The sequence below is a fragment of the Cibotium barometz genome, chromosome 23 (assembly GCF_041138505.1).
Source record: "Cibotium barometz isolate CiBa-2024 chromosome 23, ASM4113850v1, whole genome shotgun sequence".
Lineage (NCBI taxonomy): Eukaryota > Viridiplantae > Streptophyta > Polypodiopsida > Cyatheales > Cibotiaceae > Cibotium > Cibotium barometz.
The window spans coordinates 12,831,311-12,853,066 of record NC_141068.1 but is presented as its reverse complement, the minus strand read 5'-3'; the positions used below and the strand labels follow the sequence as shown (position 1 = coordinate 12,853,066).

Genomic DNA, 21,756 nt, shown 5'->3' with positions numbered 1-21,756 from the left:
AAAAGATTTTCTAAATGGATAAAATTGTGTATTTTTAAAAAGAGAGAAAATTGCATAATCTAGGCATAAGCACATGTATGTACACTCTTTAATAACCTGAAAATGTGTAAAAACAAGTTGAAAAGTTTGGAGAAAAAATTTAAAATTAATGCCAAGTTGAAGTTGATTTATTTACCTAAGGCTACATTGCTTAGAAAAATTAAAAATGGCCAACACTAGTGCCCGTGTGCACATGTGCATATGTGTAAAAGCACCCTAACCTTAAAAGAATTTGAGAGAAATAAGTCCATAATTAAAACCAAAATATGGGGTATACCTTAAGGTCATGTTCTTGGCCAAAAATATTATTAGCACCTTAAAGGAAGTAAATTAAATTTATATAGACTAAAGGGTGCCCATAGAAGAATTAATTAAATGGACTAACAAAGTAGAAAATGGTAAATGGTATGGGCAAACATGGTTTTTGGGTAGGTGGTAATTATAGATGGTTTTGGGGCTAGTGGTATTTTGTATGATGGTGCCGAGCTCCCTACCAGTTGCATGGTGGGCTCATGCATTAGTAAGCTTTAGTCTAGCCACCCTTAGCTCCCTTTTTGATGGAGTTAACTAATTTATATGGAGCACATGGTAGGCTAGAACTCAAATATGGCATATATGGTCGATACCATGCATGGGGGATGTTGGGCTATAAAAGGGACCCCCATCTCTTCATTTCTCCATGCCTACCTCATAGCTCCCATTTGCTAGTATTTTATTATATTTATGCCTTATAGTACTCATTTACACATCTTACATGTCATAGTACTACCCTAGCTAGTCAAATTAGTTATCTACACCACATTTGAGCTTGTGTGGGACACTAAATTCAAGGGAGAAGGAGGTGTGGATTATATGTGAGTTTGGAAAGTCATCTTCGCTTATTGCAGAGCATATATACACATCTATTTGCAAGATGGAAGGAATGATGGATGAGTTTTGAAGTGTTGCTCACAAAATGCATAGGAAATTGTGATGAAGAAATTCTAGATTTTTCACCCTAAAGGTTTCTTCTTTTAGAGAGAGAAAATCTAAGTTTTATGGCCGAAAAATTTAACGGATAAAGCCTAATAGAAGAAATTTAGGGGTTGTGAATAATTCCTATTGAAATAGGTAGATTTTAGGAACAATTAGTGAAAAAAGGAAAGTATGAATTAAAACCCTAGTGAGAATTCTAGAGAGAGAAAGTACTTCTTTTCTTAATTACAACATAGGAATAGGTAAAATTGAAAGAAGTAGGATGATAAGAAGTCCTTGATATTGGATTACCCCTTTTATGACTTAGGAGAGAGAAAGTATGTCCTTAGATAATTAAGCTATAGGGAAATGGCTCTAGAGACGAAAAATGGCTACTTATCCTAGAGAGAGAGAGAGAGAGAGAGAGAGAGAGAGAGAGAGAGAGAGAATTCAAGAGAGAGAGAAAACTTAGGAAGATAAAGAATAAGAGAAGACGTAGATAAATTAACCCTTAGTGTTAGAAGGACCAAATTGGAACACATAAATTAAAACCCAAAGTGTAGTATGTAGTCGATTAAAAAAAACCGTTCTCCTAGGTGAACATTAAGATTTTTCCGAATATTATCAAGGTTGTAACTAAAGAAAAGAGTCTACTAAGTGCATGTGAATCAAGGATATATAGAAATTTGACCTAAACCTTAAGAAACCTTAAGGCAAAGGTTAAAATTGGGATCGAGAGGCTCAAACGGAACAAGTGTTTGTGTCCAGAAACCTAAGAGATGAATTAGCTCTTGAAGATAATTTAAGAGAATCCCTACAATAATTGAGACCTTAGTAGACTTATCATTCCCAATCAAATCATCGGATGGGACTTAAGTGATATTGGATCAAGTTATCGAGACGATCATGAGACAGACTGGAGAAATGTCATTCAAAGTTTCAATGGAGAGTAAATAATGTCTCATCCACCTTACGAAGGATTACTTAGTCCTAGTGCATGTTTGATGCATCACTGCTCGATCATGTTTTCTATATTGATTGTTTTCTCTAGTCATTATATGTATTGTTGTGAAAGCTTATGAGGTACTAGACATGTATTTGTGTTGCTAGACGGATGTCATCCAAGTGGTGAATCCTGATGTGAAGGTGCTCGTCCGAGACCTTAACCGATATATCAGCACAGATACAATTGGTGTGATGGACGAGAGGCTACTCCATTGAATTGGCAGTTGAGTGTCTAGGGACTTGGACTGAGTGTCAGTTCGCTAGCTCCTAGGCCTGAGCATTCTTGCCTTGGGAGTGATAGGGCTGTTAGAAGCGATTCTGTGTGATTTTGCACGATTACAAGATCTAGGTATGAGACTTGTGGGGTCCTCACTTGATGGCATAGTGGTCCCGGAGTAGTGCATACCTTCTTGGTCCAAGGATCACAATCGCGGTGCTAGGAGGTATATGGATTTATGTGATATTGTTTTATCTGCTAATAACTAGATGATATTCCAGAGTTCCAGTATGTATGTGATATTATTTTATCTGATAATGGTATTCTAGAGTTTCATTATGTATGTTTTAATATTGTTTTATCTGCTAATGGTATTCTAGAGTTTCAATATTGATAATGGTATTCTAGAGTTTCAATATTGTTCTATATGATAATGGTATTCTAGAGTTTCAATATTGTTTTATCTGATAATGGTATTCTAGAGTTTCAATATGTATGTTTTTTAGTACAATAGATGATTAGAAGTTTAATTAAATATTTGGTTTTCAAAAGAAAAGTATGCCATGGAATGCGTGCGTGAACCGTGTTTACTCCTTTCAGTTGGGTGTGTGAGTAATGAATAAGGAATATCAAATATAGGTGTGTGAGTTCACGACGGTTCCATAGATCCAGTTTGGTAAGGTTGTTGGCTAGGCCCATTGGGATTGGATGTAGTCTAGGTTGAGCCTATGGATTTGGTTGAGGTAGAAAAATGATAAAATACTGAAAAGCGGGTGGCAAGGTGGACCCGAGCTTCTGGGTGCTTTCCAAACGAGACCAAAAGATGTTTTAAACTTTAGAGACTTGGGATAAATTGGAAAATTAGTTCATTAGGACGCTTTCAACTTTAGAGACTTGGGATAAATTAGGAAATTAGATAATTAGGATGTAGGAATGTTAGTCGAAATGTGTTGAGGCCATCACCTTCATAATCAAGGAGTAAAACACTGGTTGAGCCCAAGGGAGCTGCTAATCGCCTCTTACTTGTGAGAATTATGAGGGAGACATGCATCAGGAGGAGTCATACACTTTTCTTAGTGTGAGGAGTTTCTAGTGCAACTCTGCAAAGTGTGTTGCTAGATATTCGAACGCTAGGCCATTGTTGTATGAAGCCCCCGGGTGAGACTCTCCCTCTCGATGAGTCTTCCAATGTTAGCTATATTCTGATAGATCCAAAAAAAAAACAACTTCCAGACCTACAGCCATGCCCATCAAGTTTGAAACGGCCGATTGCAGGCAGATGATCGGGCGGACGATGTGACGGTGTCTGCAACACAGTGGAGGCTGCAAGTTTCTTCAAAGAAGAAGGCTAGGGGAGCCTAGTCAGGTTGGGAGACGTCACCTAATTTGTGTAGATATTCATTGTGTGTGTGTGTGTGTGAGAGAGAGAGAGAGAGAGAGACAGAGAGAGACAGAGAGAGGGTGCTCTAAGATGCCAGTATGTGGTCAGCACATGGAGGCCCGCTTTCCACTACTAGAGCCAGACCCTCTCCTTAGCCTCTCCTTCGTCTCCTCATGTATGCTCCTCATGGGCTTCAACATATACTAGGGTTTCACCTGATTCTGGGGTCTCAGAGAAGATAGCAGCAGACAAGGAGCCATGGTGGGGACTCACGAGGTGGCACACCCCAATGGGGCGCAGCAGCAAGGTGAAACCCCTGAGGATTTTCTCTGTTTTGCAATGGAACAGAAGACCCCAGCTCGCAGGCCAGGTCCCCAGAGTGGTTGTCATCACATCTGGCAAAGGGGGCGTTGGCAAGACCACCACCACTGCCAACATCGGCCTCTGCCTTGCCCGTCTTGACTTCAAAGTGGTTGCCGTTGATGCTGATGTGGGCCTCCGCAACCTAGACCTCCTCCTGGGCCTCGAGAACCGTGTTAATTACACTGGCATGGAGGTCCTCAATGGTGAATGCCGTCTCGACCAAGCCCTCATCAGAGATAAGAGGTGTACCAAACTTGAACTCCTCTGCATCAACAAACCCCGGTACAAAATCTTTGGTGGCAAAGCCCTCACTTGGCTTGTGGATGTGCTCAAGAAGAGTCCAGAAGCTTATTGACTGACCAGCTGGCATTGAGGCCGACTCCGGCCAATGAAGCTGTTCTGGTCACCACACCTGACATCACAAGCCTGCGGGATGCAGATCGCGTTACAGGGCTCTTGGAATGCGATGGCATCAAGGACATCAAGATGATTGTTAACAGACTGAGGAGTGACATGATTAAAGGGGAGGACATGATGTCAGTGCTTGATGTGCAGGAGATGTTAGGGTCCTTTGCTGGGTGTCATTCCAGAAGATGCTGAAGTCATTCGAAGCACAAATAGAGGGTACCCTCTTGTACTAAATAAGCCGCCCACGCTGGCCGGGCTTGCTTTTGAGCAGGCTGCCTGGAGACTGGTGGAACAGGACAGCAAGAGGTCTACTTGCTTAAATGATGGCAAGAGGTCTACTTGCTTAAAGAAAGCATGGCAATTGCTATATCATAGAATTTTATTTCTGGGCAGTGGGCTTGATGCAAACAGCCTTTTCATCTTGTAGCTTGGTCAACCCTTTCATGTATGGCACAGGCCAGAGCGTTTCAAATGTAGATGCAGAGAGGGTATAAAATTTAAGGGCAACTGCATCCGTTTTGTAGCTTGGCGAAGCTGTTGGCAGATTTAATCAAGATTTTCACTTTATCTACTTGTGGAGGAGTTTGAATTTCGGTCCAAAAAGTTGTCTAAAGGAAAGGATTTTGATCCTTTATAAGCTAGTTGAACTTGGGATATGTTGAGAGTTGATGAGAGATGCAAAGTGTTCACCAGCAGAATTTTTGACTTTAGTAAAGTGTTGATATGAGCCTTTTGGGCATAAATTTTTTTGGGTGAATGCCCTCTATTGAAGGACCATGGTGGACTAGCCAGGATGGATTTTCCTCTGCACCCCCTCCCCCCATCTTTTGGCCAGTGCTAGTGATGACATGGACAAAATTTTCAACCTGTTGGAGAATTTAGCTTGATTAGAGAAAATTTTATTGAATGAGAATCAAATAAGGTATTGCCACTCCTAATTACTCTCAAAGAAGTCCACATCTAAGAAAGTGGCCATCATAGGAATTGAAGGTGTTGGAGGGCACAAAGGTCTCCCAAGGCTTGGTTTACTGAGGACTTTGTGTTCCAGCATGAACCCATTTTATTACTAACTGTTCTTTCTCACCTCCTCATGATGATTTTCCCTCTAACCCTCTTGACCCCGAGGAAGAATTGGCGAGGTAGTCGAACCCAAAAATCCCACGTTGATGCTGTGGCTATGTCAAATGACAGCCTAATTTAGATGGGAAATCTCTTCTTTAAACCCAAGGTACCACCAGGATCTACCAAGAAGAACACCCTAGTAAGCCTGGAAGGTATGTTGTGGGAGAATGTAGCACCTGCATGGCAAAAGCATTATCTCAATTTTCCCTTCTTCCAGTCAACAAACTTCAACACCATTCAACTCCGGTGCCAACACATGCTTCTCTTTAGTTTGATCTAATTTTATGCTTCCGTCCTGTTTGGTAAGTGTGCTAAGGTGACTTTGCCCTGGTTTTAGATACATTCAAGTACACTTTGATTTGAGAGGCTATAGGAATGCCCACCTTTGCTCATGGGTGTTTTTGAGGGCATACCTAAAAAGAGCAATGATTGATTTAATGGTTCCAATTGATTTTGATCTAGAACCAACTTCATATATACGGACATAATTATTGGCTCTAACTTTTATTTAGGTTTATATTCATTGTGTTTTCTCCTTGATTTGCAACTCCCATGGCCATAGGCCCTTTTCTAGCATAGTACCTCTTTAATTAGCTCCCATTAATGAAAGTTGGCAACTCCTCATCACAAATTTGAAATTTGATCATTCCTAGTTGTGGTATTTGTTCGACTTTGGATGGCCCTGGTCCTTTGTATTTGAGCTTGTCTTTGTGCTTCCTAGAATTGAGGCCCCCTTTCTTAAGATCTTTTTCCTTGTGATTTAAATCAAGCCAAGCCTTTCTTTGAGACTTTTTTGTCATTATTGCATGTGATGCCATGATACGTGTCTTGTTGAGCTTCTCTAGATCCTCTAACCTACTGGCAATGTGTCTAGCCTTTCTCGCACGGTTGATTTTCATGCTTGGCACCAAGAACTCCACCAGCATTATAACCTCTAATCCAAAGGTAATGATGTTTGTGGTATTTGTCTTGTGATTGTCTTTATTTTGGTGTGGTGTGTCAATAATACATAGTGGAAGCAACTTAAGCTCCCTTCCACAATTTTAGTGAAGCTTTTAGACATTTGAGAGTAATGTAGAGAACTTTCTATGCACCACCATGAACTCAACAACCAAGTCCTTGATTATCTTGTTGAAAAAATGTGTCCCTCTATCACTTATTACTAATTCAATTTGGCATTCAAGCCATATAATTACATTATCATAGAGAAACTTTACAATTTCCTTTGCATCATTAGTTTGAACCACCTTGGCCTTAACCCACTTGTGAAATAGTCACTTGTTGCTACTTTATGAGTACTCTATGATGTACCTAGATTGTGCACCTTCTTCGATAACCCAACAATACCAATTTTCCATCTCAAAAGATTTGTTGTGCAAGTACTAGCTTTAGGGACATTCTATCCCATCCCACATGATAACTAGCTCTTTAGCATGCATAACACACGTTTTACAACATTTAGCTGCCACACCATGAGCCAATCATCTTTTTTGTCATGACATCTAAAGAACACATATAGAAGATTAACCTCAAGAAATTCTTTCATGACTGGCCATCAATGTTGGTATGGGTTATAGAGGAGATGATGTAGGCATTCAATGCTTATATGGTTTTGTCTATATATTAAACACCAAACTAGCTCTTAGTTGCATCTCCTTCTCAAGTAACATTCTCAAGCAACATAGCACTAAATTCTTTAAATGATAGAGGTGGTACTCTAACCTAAGTGTGTCGTCATAACCAAGCCATCATACTTTTGCAAAAGAATTCGAATGCTCTAGGTCACTGGTCTTTATAATCCCCACCACATCAGCCATTTAATCTCGCAGATTTTCGATCCACGTGATAAATGCTTCAGCAGCTTCTCCTTCAGCAAACTTCTCAGCAGCAAGCTGATTCTCCAAGTTTCGAATTTTAGTCTGATTTTGAGTCTCATATTGATTTCTTATTATGGTACAAGCCTCCAATGCTGTAGTTATGTGTTGAATCAGAATAAGAACAGAATCACTTACACCGGTAAGACGATGGCATAAAGTGCATCGACATTGTGACTCTTCCACGCCCAAAGAAGTGTAGCATCTAGTGGAAGTGCATTAGCATACTGGTTCTGTATCCATTCTTAGAATAGTTCCTAGAGGCGTATAAGATTCTAGAATGGCATTGATTTTGAATTTCCAAAGAGTGTAGTTTGTCCCATCAAGCTTGCCTTTGTGATGAAGGCTGACGGACGAATGTGTAGGATCGGTGCAATGGCAACTGAGATAGAAGCTATCACTGCTAGTATTCTATGCAAAGAAAGACTAGACTTTATACACTATTTCTATTAAAAGCATCCAAGCTCTGATACCATATAAGAATACGGTACAGTGGAAAGATGGATAGCAAAATAAAGTGCAATAGATAGAGAATGGAGAGAATTTAAAATTCTGAAATAGGTATAATGTGTTGGTGCTTTCTGCCTGTGTGCTCTCAAGTAGAGCTTAGATGGCAATCTAGATAGAATTTGGATGAAGGATGTGCATTAGCATACTGGTTCTGTATCCATTCTTAGAATAGTTCCTAGAGGCTTATAAGATTCTAGAATGGCATTGATTTTGAATTTCCAAAGAGTGTAGTTTGTCCCATCAAGCTTGCCTTTGTGATGAAGGCTGACGGATGAATGTGTAGGACCAGTGCAACGGCAACTGAGATAGAAGCTATCACTGCTAGTATTGTATGCAAAGAAAGACTAGACTTTATACACTATTTCTATTAAAAGCATCCAAGCTCTGATACCATATAAGAATACGATACAGTGGAAAGATGGATAGCAAAATAAAGTGCAATAGATAGAGAATGGAGAGAATTTAAAATTTTGAAATGGATGACATGTAAAGTGGGATAAGGCTAGAGAGCCTATATTATTGTATGGTTCATTTGAGATATGCAATAGAACTTGTGTTGAGTGTGCAATCTCTCTCTCTTATGGAGTTTTTAGTGTGGTTTAATCCACCTTAATTATGTTGCTTAATCTATGTCCTTCACCATGATCAATCCCATTTTTGGATTGTTAACAAAAGCATGGCTGGCAGACTGGTTGTGTTGAAAAACATCTTAATCCCCTCGACTAATTATTATCTCTCCTGCTGGTGACCTTCAAAAGATGCTGAACTCAAAGTCTTGGAAGCCCTTTGCAGGAACTTCTTGTGGGGAGGGGATGCCTAGGTGTTCAGAACCTTCAAAGTAGTCTGGAAAGTTTGTTCCATACGTAAAAAAGAAGGTGGACTTGGCATCCTGGACATTGGAGAGCTAGTAGACAGGATGGTGGCCAAGTGGATCATCAGAAGCTTCTTCTAAAAGGAGGAGGATTGGGCCTAGCTTCTCCATAGGAATATCCCTCTTCTCGATAGTTGAACTCCCTAGATGGAACAGACTGTCGGACATGACCCTATTCTTCATCAGAAGATTACAAATAAAGCCTAAAAGGATCTCTGTCATTAAAGACCTCTTGAAATCTTGGAACAATTCAAAAGACTTCTTGGATCTCACCCCCAACATAAGGTTTAAGATGTACCTTTTCCACCTAGACTCCATATGGTTCTTGATGATCTTGCAGAACAGTATTCCAAATTAACTGTTCCCCTTCACCCACAAACTTTCAAAAAAAGGGGTAGAAACGTGGGGGGGACCTGTGGAGCTTCTAGGACAAAAGTTGACTGTCCCAAGATTCCATGAAGGAAAAGTTCAGACTAAACGATGCTGATTTGAGCCTTATATTAACCAGAATTTCTCTTTGGGATAGCATTTTTGCCGCACTTTAAAAAGCTTGCCCCCCCCCCCCCCCACACACACACACAAAAATGAACACCAGATGGCACCTAAGGTGGGACAGAAGATAGTGGGAATTCAGATTCTACAAAATGTGGAGCAGATCCCTCCCAAGATATCCTATCTATTATGGCTGATTCTCCACTAAGCACTTTGGACTAATGTGAAAGCCCACACGATATAAATCAGGGATGGGTTCTGCCCAAGATGTAGGGGAGGCCCTAAAACCATCTCTCACCAGGCTTTATCTCTTGTTCGTGCAAAAAACTCTTGACCAATCTAACTGTCCCTTCCCACCCGCCGCCGCAGGACCTCAATTGGAAAGAGTTACTTTTAGGTGAAACCAGTGGCATGTCCTTGGAATTATGGAATGCCGTTAGGGCCACATACCTTTGGACAGTCTGGGTCAACAGGAACTTGTGGGTCTTTCAACATGTACAAGGTGATGTGATTCATGGCCTGAAACAATGTTTGACTATGTAGATGAGGATGGCTTTGAAGGAGTCCAAGACCAAACTGATGGAGGAGATTATTGAACTCAAAGTTATTCAAATGGAAAGGATGGATTTGGACGTGATCAACATGACCAATGAGGTAGTTGAAGCTGAAAAAGAGATAGAGCTAAAAAAGAAAGAGACTATGGCCTTGAGCATTAGAGACAACAAGATGATTCAGTTCATATTGGAACTAGTAGAATTGTAAGTATTACTATAAAGAGTAGGCACAAGTTAAGCTTCTTTGTAAAAATATTTTCTTGTAAAATTTTCCTTTTCCTCTAATATAGTTCCAGTCTTTGAAAAAAACATACCTTAAAATCATATATATATATATATATATATATATATATATATATATATATATATATAAAATTAACAAATAGCTATTTTTAAAAAATCATATAGCTGTAATGAAATATTTTCTAACTGATGTTATTTTTATTAAAAAAATTAAATATCATAAGAGTATTTTACATACATATGCATGGATTCCTATAAATTATATATATATATATATAACACATGTATGTGAAACTATGAATGGATGCACCCATGCATGGGAGGTGATGATGACATGGAAACTTGAGTTGATGATGTGGCATAGCATACACATGTGTGACAAGTGGCACCAACTCAAGATGATGTGATATATCCATGGTGGATGTTTTGATGACATAGACTAATGATGTGGTAATTTGAGTGAGGTGGTAGCTCTCCCTCCTTGATGATGTGTTAATGCATGTGACATGGCATCTAATGAGGTGTCATACCATGTCATTAATAATAATAAGGCAGCATACCATGTCATGAATGATGATGTGGCATAGTGAGGTGGCATGCCATGTCATCAATGTTGAGGTGGCATAGTAAGGCGGCACGTTGAGGTGGAATGAATGCCATGTATAGATGACATGTCAAACACGTGGCAGGCTTGGAACTATAAAAGCCAATTTCTCTTGTTTGTAACTCATTCTCCCATTTGTGCAATAGAAGTGGAATGTTCTCTCTCCCTCTCTCTTGAAACTCTAATCTAGCATGTGTGGTGTGTTTAGGACTAGGGTTTGGGAGTGAGTAATACTAATCACTTGTTCTCTCATACTTTCCTCTTGCTTCTTCTCTCCCTCTTGCTTGAGTGATTAGGCTACTAACACGATCGTCTTCTGCCACAGAGATCCTACATGATCTTTGCAAGAGAGGTTGCACCACCCGTTGGATTAGAGAAACCGCCTCGGTGTGACAATGAGTGCTGGAAGAGGGCGGTGATGAGCGGCTACTACAGTGGAGCTCTTAAGCCTAACTTGAGCTTAGCGGTGGATAGGCAACTTTCCACCACATGTGCACCACCCTTTGGATTAGAACAATTGCCTCAAAGTTGCCTATCCATTTGTCGAGCTTGAGCTAGGCTCAAGAGCTCCACTGTAGACCCTCGTCATCACCGCCCTCCTCCAGCACTCGTCACACCGAGGTGGTTTCTTTAATCCAACGGGTGGTGCAACCTAAGATCGTGCGAGATCTCCGCCGAAAGACGATCGCGTTGGTAGCCTAATCACTCAAGCAAGAGAGAAGCATGAGACAACAAGTGATTAGCACACTAACCACTCCCAAACCCTAGCCCTAAGCACACCACACATGCTAGATTAGAGTTACAAGAGAGAGGGAGAGAGAACATTCCACTTCTATTGCACAAATGGGAGAATGAGTTACAAACAAGAGAAATTGGCTTTTATAGTTTGTATAGATGACATGTCAAACACGTGGCCACATGCATGGCCACCTAAGGGGTCTCCATCTAGGTTTAGTACATTACCTAACCTACTTTACCAAGCCTAGTTAAACTTGGGTTTAGGCTTGTAAGGAAAGAAACTACTCAAGTAAAGCTATTTTCATATAAAATGGATGAAAATATACATTTTCTTACTCAAATTAAATCAATTTTTTTATGTAGATTTACCATGATTAGCACTACTTTCTCACATAAAATATTGAATAATCACATAAAATAAAATTTCTATAATTAATTTACTAGTTATGTTTAGCTACTCAAAGACTTTGAAGTAAATTTCCAATGGAGATCTCAAAAATTCTAATCGTTAAGAATGAAATTTGACCATATGATCACATTGTCCTCATAATTGTCTATGCTTGGATCATTTAATCAAGTAAAAATACATAATTTTTGATATAAAGGTATGCTATATAAAAAAAACTACTCTTTTTGTATACTTTCAAAACATATATTAATTAATTTCAAATAAAAATTACATGTAAAAATTATTCAATAAATCAAGTTAAGATCTCCATTATATGCCTTCCTTGTGTGTAAAGTGGGGATAGAATTAGAGTTAAAAATAGGAAGCTATTAACAGTTTATGATCGTTCTCTCTACTTGTCTAAGTTTGGGACATGCCATATGGACTATATTTGTGATGTAAGAAATTTGGCATTTGAAATTTTTGATTTTAGATTGGACCATATGTTTAAGTACATGACTAAGAGTGTGATGTTTCATTAGAAGAGCTCAATGTCAAATTCCTTTACCAAGTGGGTAAGATTAGCCAATTTTAGTGAAAAAATGACTATTTTTTGCCACAAAAAAACTTGGAAGGTGATCCAAAGTGAGGATCCTTATTGTAAAACCACCCATTATTCCCAAATCCATTGGTTGAGCCTAGCCTTGTTCAATCACCATGGGTCTAGACGTTCCACCCAACCACTCTACGAATGTAGTGTTCCAATATTCATCCATCCATCACTTTAGCTTTCACTCACACATACCACTTGAGTCAGAGTAGGCACACTCCTCTTTTTTTATATTTAAAATCATCATATTTATTTGTAAAAAACACTATACACATGGCTAGTTCCTTTAGGCCCCAAAATCATGACTGGTTACTCTAGGCCTCAAAAATCACGAGTAGTTACTTTAGGCCACTTGAGGATGGCCCTCTCCAGTTTTGGATTTATAATGGGAAGATTGTCAAGGAATCTCATTAAAATATCTCCCTTATAACGATGTTTGGGTTCACAAGATTACACGGGTAAGCCTGTCCACCTCTCAACTGTATTGAATGGTTAGATCATCACTAAACCCATCCACTCAAAGGTGCTTTGAATGGCTAGATTAACACAAATCCCATCTACTCAAAGGTGCTTTGATGCTCATAACCCAGTCATACTAAGAGCTCACCCAAGCATGTCGAGAGCTCACCCTGCATTCTTTCAAGGAGGGTCATGCCCTCAAGGGATGCACCCATATAAGGCACCACTCGGATGACACCCACATGTCTCATTGTTGTGATGTAGTTCCCACAACTACCAACAATGTACTTAAATTTTAACACAATTTAAAAACTTGGGCGGCAATACTTTGGGCCAAAAATAAGCAATACGCAATTGCATCAATCATGTGTATACCATGTGAGTTCAAATGATGGTTTTTTTAAAATTCAAAAATTTAAGGTAAATTTATAGAAATGCATTTACAGAAGGGGTTTTTAAATTGATTTAATTCATCAAAAGATGGGGTCATTTTATTCATGAAAAAAGGGTTTTTTTAATACCCCTTGAATGCACGTGATACATAGGGTTTCTTAGTAGTGTACCCCCCCGAGTATATAATCTTCGATCACAACAATTACATAATTGATTTGGCCAAGATAAATTAGACCATCGATATCTCTTTCAATGAAATATGACCATAGAAGGCTATCTAATTTGGGCAATGTCCCTTATCCTTATTGGGGTCTTGTTATAAATGGCCTAGGTCTTTATGTAAAGGATCGAGACTCTTCCCACCTCTATTTTAAATTATTGATCAATCAAAATCAAATATATACTCTTAGTCTTTGATAATAACTGATTGTGTTTCTTTCATTAATTTTCTCAAGGGATTATTGACTCATTACCTAATACAACGAATTCACAGTGGGGCACAAGGTTTGTCCCTAAAGACTTCTTATATAGCTATAATGATTAGAATAAAAAATATTTAGAGGAATTCTAGAAGCCAACCTTGTCTTTACAGGCGATTCGAAAGGTCCTCGAGCTTGAATCGCTAGATGTCTTCTTAGAGCATAGATCCGAAGTCTATAATCTTAGATCATCTTCAAGAGTAGGCTTTATTCAAAGCTTGAACTTGGTGTAAGCTTAAAACCTTATGATCATAACCACGTTTTATGTGGATTTAGTTAAGTGACCAAAAAGCTTAAGACTTGAAACTTGAAAAGTAAAAGAAGTTGACTTTTTCACATATATAACACAACCTGCTTTTAACAAACATGTTTATGTCATAAACATAGATGAGTTAAAAAAGACATGTAACGTTGAAAACTAAGAAAAGGTCTATTTGATTATATGCTTAACTAAAAAGCTTTCTCATAGCTTGTTTTAAAAGCTTATAGTAATAAAGCAGCTTATAACCAAGATCTGAAAATTAACATGATCTACTATACATAAAGAATAATCTTCTTCTCTTAAAAACCTTCCGATTGGAATCAAAATTAATGAAAAATACCGTGTTGTTTCTAACCCTATTCTAGGAATTTTCAAGTTTAATCGATGCTCTTCTCTTATTAAAGCATGATCAAATGTAAATACTAGGATAGCCTTACTTGTTCATAACCAAGTTTATACTTAAAGAGAAACATATATCCATGTATCCATATGCAATGACAAGGTTATGCTGATTTAAAAACTCATAACATGGTTATGTTATTCACCTTAAGCTTTGGCAAATTTATCAACTAGAGTAAAAGAAAAAAATATAAAGCTATGAGGTTTATGAATTTAAACAAAGCTAAAGTGTATTTATAATCTCAAATTAAGCTAAACAAGCATATCTAGTAGATCGACTCACTATGCGGGCTTAGAAGAGCACTTAGACTTTTAAGCAAAAACCCTTTTCTAAGTAAGTAAGCAAATAAAAGTTTGTGTTCAAAAACTAAGCAAGTTAGAAAGCAGCCTAATACAAGGCTTTCATAATCTTTAGAAGAAGAAAAGAATGTTTATGGAGAAGAGATAATTTATACAAGATTCATGTATACACAAAAGAGAGAGAGAGCTTCAAGCCTTTCATCAATCAAATAACTTATGAATCTTAAGCTTCTTTATCAACTTGAAGCTTACAAATAAGACATGCACTCGAAACGTCAAGAACTCCTAGAAGAATAAACATCAAGACACTAGAACAATACTTCATGATGTAAATATTTGAGGCAACCCATACTTATGAAAAGAGCTAAGCTTTTTTGAAGCTTCCATTCACGCGAGAGAGAGAGAGAGAGAGAGAGAGAGAGAGAGAACTCCCATGTATTAAGCCTCATGCAATATTAAGCCTCATGCAAAAGCCTTTTGCATTAAGCTTATGCATAAAGCCTTATGCTTTAAGCCTCTATGCATAAGGCTTCATGCAATAAGCCCTTATAATGCATAAAGCCTTATGCTTAAGTCTCTATGCATAAGGCTTCATGCATAAGGTTCCATGAAATAAGCCCTTATGCATAAAGGCTTTATGCATGAATCCATACTGCTTGTTTTACATATAAGGGCAGCCATTCCACTGTAATTGTAAGGGAGAAGGACGAAGTAAGGGTATCCACTCCATTGTAATTGTGTAAGAGGTTATGGCTAAAATCTTGTCAAAATGCTAAAAGCAAGCAACGGTCGTAAGCTTCAGGATTTAGCTATGGGAGAGAGAAAGTTCATTGCTTGCTCTTAGCTAAATTAATATATTTGCAAAGATACTACCATGTATAAGCTATATAATCTCAAAGTACATGAGTGAGACTAGCAAGACATCTCTAGAAATAAGCTTAGGGATTGAGAGGTAGAAACTTGCTTCTTCGAGGATTGGAATGGGTAAAATATATAATGTGTAGGGTAGCACTTAGTAACTACTCCACTTTGAAAAAATTAAGCACTCGTGGAGATTTTCCTCTCACTGAATAACTCATGTTGCTTAGTTTCAATTCAAGGGAAAGACACTCTTATTAGGCCATATGCAAACTTAGTTTTAACAATAAGGTGGGCCCTTTTCTTCTCAACTTCAAGGGGTCATGAGTTTCATTATCATTTATGGGATTCCATATATTTTTACCATATTTGTATGAGCAGTTTCGCAACAAGGACACATTTTTCTCCAAGCTACACCTCCCTATTGCAAACTAGGCATGTGTTTCCACTTGTCATCTTCCCCCCTTGATCTACCATGTCCTCCAACCCTAGCCTCTTCCATCTCCCAGCTAGCCTTCACCTAGGAAGCCTTCTCCACCTTCCTCTTTAGAAGTGGCACACACAAAAGGGAAGCCTTCATTCTCACATTTGCCGCATTATTGAGCTAGGGAGTGCGCCCCATTTGCCATGTGAGCGGATCGATTTAACGAGAAGTGGCAAGAGGCAACATTTAATGTGGGCTAAGACGTGAGGCACATGGGCTATGAGGGAGATGGGCTCTAGTGAATATGTCCCATGTGTTGGCGAGACCCCATCCTGGCCGCCCGTGGGGAAAGGGGGGGCAGGCGGGCAATCTGTGGTGTGCAACGGTTAACTCTGTGTGTGAGATGATATGCTCTGCGTTGGAAGTTGTTGAGAATCATTTGTACCCCTAACATGTGAAGGTAGTTGAGACCTGTGAAAGCATCGAGGAGTCTGTCCGATTGCCGTCAAACATGATGTGTGAGCTTTGACCAGTCTATTGGTCCTGGTCTCTGTCCAACAAAAAAAAAAAAACACCGGACAATAAATGACATGGTGGGCACACTTTGTTTGACGGCCAAGAGGGACTTGCACCAGCTGGCACAATAGAAAGCCCTAAGGGTATCTACGACTTACAAAACAGAAGGCCCAGGGGCAAAGATGCCATGAAGAATACACAGGTACAAGTTAGTAGCTACAGCATGTTACATGAATGCACGCCACCTCCACCACCCCACGCTGTCAGGCTACCCTTGTGTGTGTGTGTGTGTGTGTTTTCTCATAGTACATGGAGTTGCAGACATAGAATAGTGCTGCCCGCATTCAAGAAGCTCAAAAAAGCATTGCAAAAAGCTGAATGGAAACTGTTTCTCTATGCACCAAGAAAAACAAAAGAGCCCAGCGCAGCTGTGAAGGACACTGCTTCTAGCGTCACCATCGATAAAACAAGTCAAGAAATTGGACTCAAGGGGTAGCAATGCGGCAAAGGGAAGAGGTAAAGCTGAGAATTGATCAGAGAAAATTCATAATATAACTATATTATCCTAAAAAGTGGGTATTATTTTTTTGTTATTCTTGAGGTAAGTAGATTGTGCAAGTATGTATTATGCATGCACAGGAAGTTGTTGGTTGCAAGGATTGTGAGCTGCTAGCTTGGTAGGTGGGGGTGTTAGGTGTGAGCTTAAGTGTGTTTGATCCAGCTGCAAGCAAGCTATGGCCATAGAATGATTCCATTTGATTAATTGAATACTGCAGTGCAAGCAAGATGCATTAGGTAGAACCTCCCCCGTCCTTGTTGCGGCCGGCGAAATCTACTCTCTTCAACACGCAAGAAAGGTACAGTAGATCAAAGGTACTGTGTAGGGGGTGGTTGCCCTGCATCTCGTATCTTCAGCCAACCTCGCTGCGCCTTTCAAATGGTGAGACAAACCTTAATACTAGCTGCTTCAAGTTGTGTGTATTGACTTGCTTATTCTATGGGCATAGTTCACAACTTTACTTGTTTATTGACCCCATCATCATTGCACCTAGCATCCTCTTCTTTATATCTATCATTGTTGAATCGGCAGACGACTCGATTCGTGCTCGATTAACGAGTAATTCCGTGGCTTAGAAGAGGCATCCTCCCCCCTAATCATGGAGATAATCCTACTGATTTGTAAGGCTTTACCCAAGCTAATTATTGGACCATACAGTTAAGGTTGTTATATTATGCAGCATATGCGATCTATCATTGCTTTTGTGACAGAGTTGCGTGCATTTGCATTGCAGGAACCAACCGGTAGGTTGAGATAATCATAATGGGCAAGAAGGGCAATTGGTTGAGTGCCGTGAAGAAGGCTTTCTCGCCATCTGCAAAGGACACAGAGCAGCAGAGAGACACAAACTCCAAGTATTTGTTCTTGAAAGATGGGAAGAAGGAGATTGCAGTACAAGAGGTATAGGCAGTGCCTAGCATTGATCACGGTTTAAGCATCGAGCCTCTGTAATTAGAATAATCTTATGCTAAACCCCCTCTACTAGAAGCTTTTTAGGTAGGATTAATTTATCATTGAGAGGGGAGTCGAAAGGGAGATTAATACAATGCCTGATTCTTCTTCAAAGTTGAAAGGGCGCACTTGCTTTAATGCTTGCATTGATGATACTGTGGAGTGCTTTTCTCAGAGAAGGACCTTCAAAGAGAAGAATCGCTGGAGCTTCAGACGATCCTCCAGAGCTCTGCAAGAGGTTCAGCCTGCACTCGAGCCCCCAGCTGCCGACTCCGCATTCCTGTCAAACCCAGCTCGTTACGAGAAAAGCTATGGGCACAGTTCCCACCAGAACAAGCAGGCTCTCGCTGTGGCTGTCGCTACGGCCGCAGCTGCTGAGGCCGCCGTTGCCGCAGCGCAGGCGGCGGCCCAAGTGGCGAAACTGACCAGCGCCAGCCGCTCCGCGTTGGGAAACGTCACTCCCCGATCGTCGAATTATGGGCGGCGCAGCCGGGAGGAGATAGCGGCGATCAGGATCCAGGCCGCGTTTCGAGGCTACCTGGTAGCGAATCTGATAACCTTCGTTCAATCGCTCCCGTCGAACTCCGTCAATCATCTCCGTCCGAGCCTAACAGTCGTCTTTCTTTCCTACAGGCTAGAAGGGCTTTGAGAACACTGAAAGGGCTCGCGAGGCTGCAAGCTCTGGCCCGCGGGCGGGTGGGTCAGAGACAAACTACGGCGACAATGCGGTGCATGCAGGCGTTAGTTCGGGCGCAGGCAGCGGTCAGAGGACGACGCACACGACATTGTGAGGAAACGCTGCCAACGCTCCCGCATCCGTTGCAGCAGCGCCAACAGGAGTCTGTCACTGCCGACAAAGAGGTATTGTATAGACAAGCCACCGTCCGCCGTCGTCCGTTCATTTCTAGGAATGCTGTGCTGCTGTTACACACAAGCGATGGGATGTGCAGGATCACGACGGTGTTGGGGGCCGACGTGGGGTGCAGTGGGACGATAGCACGCAGACGATGGAGGAGATTCGAGCCAGAGAACACGCGAAGCACGAGGCGGCAGTCAAGCGCGAGCGGGCCATGGCGTACGCATTCTCGCATCAGGTGAGCGCTCTGTAGTTGGAGTAGAGTAGTGTTCCGTCCGACGGGGTCACTGACGACTGTTCTTTTGGTCCACTTTTTTGCAGCAGCTGATGGGCGGCCAGTACAGCAGCAAGAGCACGCAGATGGGCTGGAATTGGCTAGAGCGTTGGATGGCCGCCCGACCATGGGAGAATCGCCGCCCATCTCCCGCCAAAGAGCCACCGCCTCGGGCGACTACGCCGGTGGCGCAGCGGCATCCGTCTCCGAAACGGCGAGCATCGGCGCCGACAACGCCGCCGCCACCAATGCGGCAGTCTATGACGCCACGTACGGCCAGCCCTGCCCGTCGGGCCGCCGTGACGCCCGTGTTCAGCAGCTTCTCGGCGCCGCCGACGCGGCTTCCGGCATCCGCCAGCTCGCGCGGCCACAGTTTGGCCAGCTCCTCCCTGCGCGACGACCTCAGCGTGGCAAGCTTCTCCGGCACGCCCAGCTACATGGCCACAACAGAGTCCGCTCGCGCCAAGCTTCGCTCTCACAGCACCCCAAAACAGCGTCCTGCGGCCACAAGCGTCCATTCCGACGATGTCGAGCAGCTCTCCGCCTGTGCCGCCAGAAAACGTCTTTCCTTCGCCAATGCCGACCAGCAGCCCGTCACCTCCGGTACAAATCTTATCTGGCAACGCAGCGCCCCGCTGCAACGCAACCTCAGCTTCGAGGGATACACAAGGACCAAATTCTGAAGTAACTGTCTTTTACGTGCCCGCCCAGGCCCAAGGTTGTCCACCCCAACTTCACCAACCATTTTATGAGTTTCACCAACCATTTTATGAGTTTGATTAGTGTATTCAACATAATTAAATCTCACCCTTTGGATGGACACACGGCTCTTGGAAATTTCTTGCAAATTTTGCTTTTCTACTAGTGAGGGAGAGGAGTAGACACGAAGTATAGAATCGTCTCTCAAGTGGAGACCTTGGGTTAGAATCCTGCCCAAACATAATACACATCTTTCCAGCCCACCCCAAAAAAAACTTTTGTGGCCCTTACCCATCGTCACATATATAACAAGCTTTGTCTCTTAGTCTCCTCTTCTTGGTTGAGCTTCACTTCAGCATTTGGTATTTTGGCTTTTAGTGTCCTCTTCTTGGTTGAGATTCACCTTTTAGTGTCCTCTTCTTGGTTGAGATTCACCTCTAGCATTGGCTTGCTAGGCCATGTTGCCATGCATGTGATAATCATCCTAGAGCCATCATAAATGGTTACTCTTATTCTCCAACTTACTTGTAAGCTTTGGGTTTTAAAACATCTCCATAATACATTGTTTGAGTGACATGGTTTTTTAAACATGATCTAATTTCAAGAAAATCTTTATGTGAAGACAATCTTTTTTAAAAAATCATAAGTTAAAGAAATGTGTATGTCTGAGACACTAAGTTGGTGTATCTTTATAGCTTGTATTGCGTGGCCCATACTTTGCTAAATGATGGGTGTGTCATTGACATAAAAGCCACAATCACATGCACGCGTGCAAATCTCATTTCACACCACATTGCCTCCTATGTAGCACAAGCCCATCTTTGAAGGACATTAAAAAAAAAACTCTCGAGCCTTGAAGCTCTCATTTAATGTAGAACGTCTTATTCACAATAAATGCTTGATCGTGAATCCTTACTCCTCTTTTAACCTTCAAAGTACGATTCTGTGAAATCACAATCCTAGTGAGGAAAAATGGAGTTTTGATTAGCCATCCACAAGCAAAAAGCATGAACAAACGAGTGCTTTTTGACATTACTTATGAGCACTTAGGAAATTAATGATCTGGGATTAAATAATACTCAAGTTTAGGTATTCAATCTTAGGTAGAGAGGATGCATACATTCTCGACACATTCATATATCTAGAGGGGGGCAAGAGTCCTCTATTTCATATGGCTCTTGTTTTTTTGGTATGTAAATGGTTAACATAGGGGTGCAAAAAGTTAATAAGTGTAGAGAGAAGAAATACCATGGGTCATGTACTCGGTCACATGAGCACACTCATGGGGCATGCTTGTCACATTAGAAAACATGCTTAGTAATGGAGGTGAGATCCATGTGCAGTCTAGAAGGTCACTTGGAAGCTATGAAGTGATGTACTTGTAAGCAAGAGAGAATGATCAATGAAGTGATGTGATTTTTAGTCATTATATTGCTCATTGTGTTTCTTAACATGCTATCAAATCTCGAGGGGTTCACTTAAAAATATGTAAGTGTAGCACGTGAGTTCATCAGCAAGGGTATATTAGTTCAAAATAGTTATAGAATTACATTTACAGGAGGGGTTTTTAAACCAATTTTAAAAAAAAAACTGTAAGTTCATGAAAAAAATGGGTCATTTTTTCATAAAAGTATGTAAGTGTAAGGGGTTTTTTTAATACCCCTTGAATGCTTGTGATACATAAAATTTCTTAGAGGTGAATCCCTCGAGTATCAAAGCCACTTGTTTGTGGTCTTTATGATAACCAAGGAGAGTATAATGGCTTTAGTTAGCTAGGGTAGATTGGTTTTCTTAGGTACTTACCCATTGTGATTAGGAGGTGGGACTTGAGCTAGGACTAGAGTTTTGATATTTTATGTTTGTGCATGCGTGTGTGTGTGGGTAGAGAGAGAGAGAGAGAGAGAGAGAGAGCACCGATCTTCTCCTCAAGGTGGCTATAGGCTCCACATGTGCC

General features: G+C 40.8%; 1 protein-coding gene and 1 pseudogene across 6 annotated transcripts; both read left to right on the top strand.

Moving 5' to 3' along the window:
* Positions 1-3,195: 3,195 nt before the first annotated feature.
* Positions 3,196-5,808, top strand: LOC147625647 (septum site-determining protein minD homolog, chloroplastic pseudogene; annotated as a pseudogene).
* A 10,867-nt stretch (positions 5,809-16,675) lies between these two features.
* LOC147625646 (protein IQ-DOMAIN 3-like) lies at positions 16,676-20,411 on the top strand. Of its 6 annotated transcripts, XM_086817169.1 has the most exons (8): positions 16,676-16,979; positions 17,240-17,403; positions 17,554-17,642; positions 17,756-17,922; positions 18,149-18,514; positions 18,607-18,834; positions 18,924-19,067; positions 19,151-20,411. In XM_086817169.1, the coding sequence occupies exons 4-8, from the start codon at positions 17,785-17,787 to the stop codon at positions 19,784-19,786; spliced, it is 1,512 nt and encodes a 503-aa protein (XP_086673295.1). In that variant the 5' UTR covers positions 16,676-16,979; positions 17,240-17,403; positions 17,554-17,642; positions 17,756-17,784; the 3' UTR covers positions 19,787-20,411. The 6 variants fall into 6 exon arrangements, with proteins under 6 accessions (XP_086673295.1, XP_086673296.1, XP_086673297.1 ...); XM_086817171.1 differs by lacking the exon at positions 16,676-16,979 and having other exon boundaries at positions 17,027-17,403; positions 19,154-20,411; XM_086817165.1 differs by lacking the exon at positions 16,676-16,979 and having other exon boundaries at positions 17,034-17,403.
* The last annotated feature ends 1,345 nt before the right edge of the window (positions 20,412-21,756 follow it).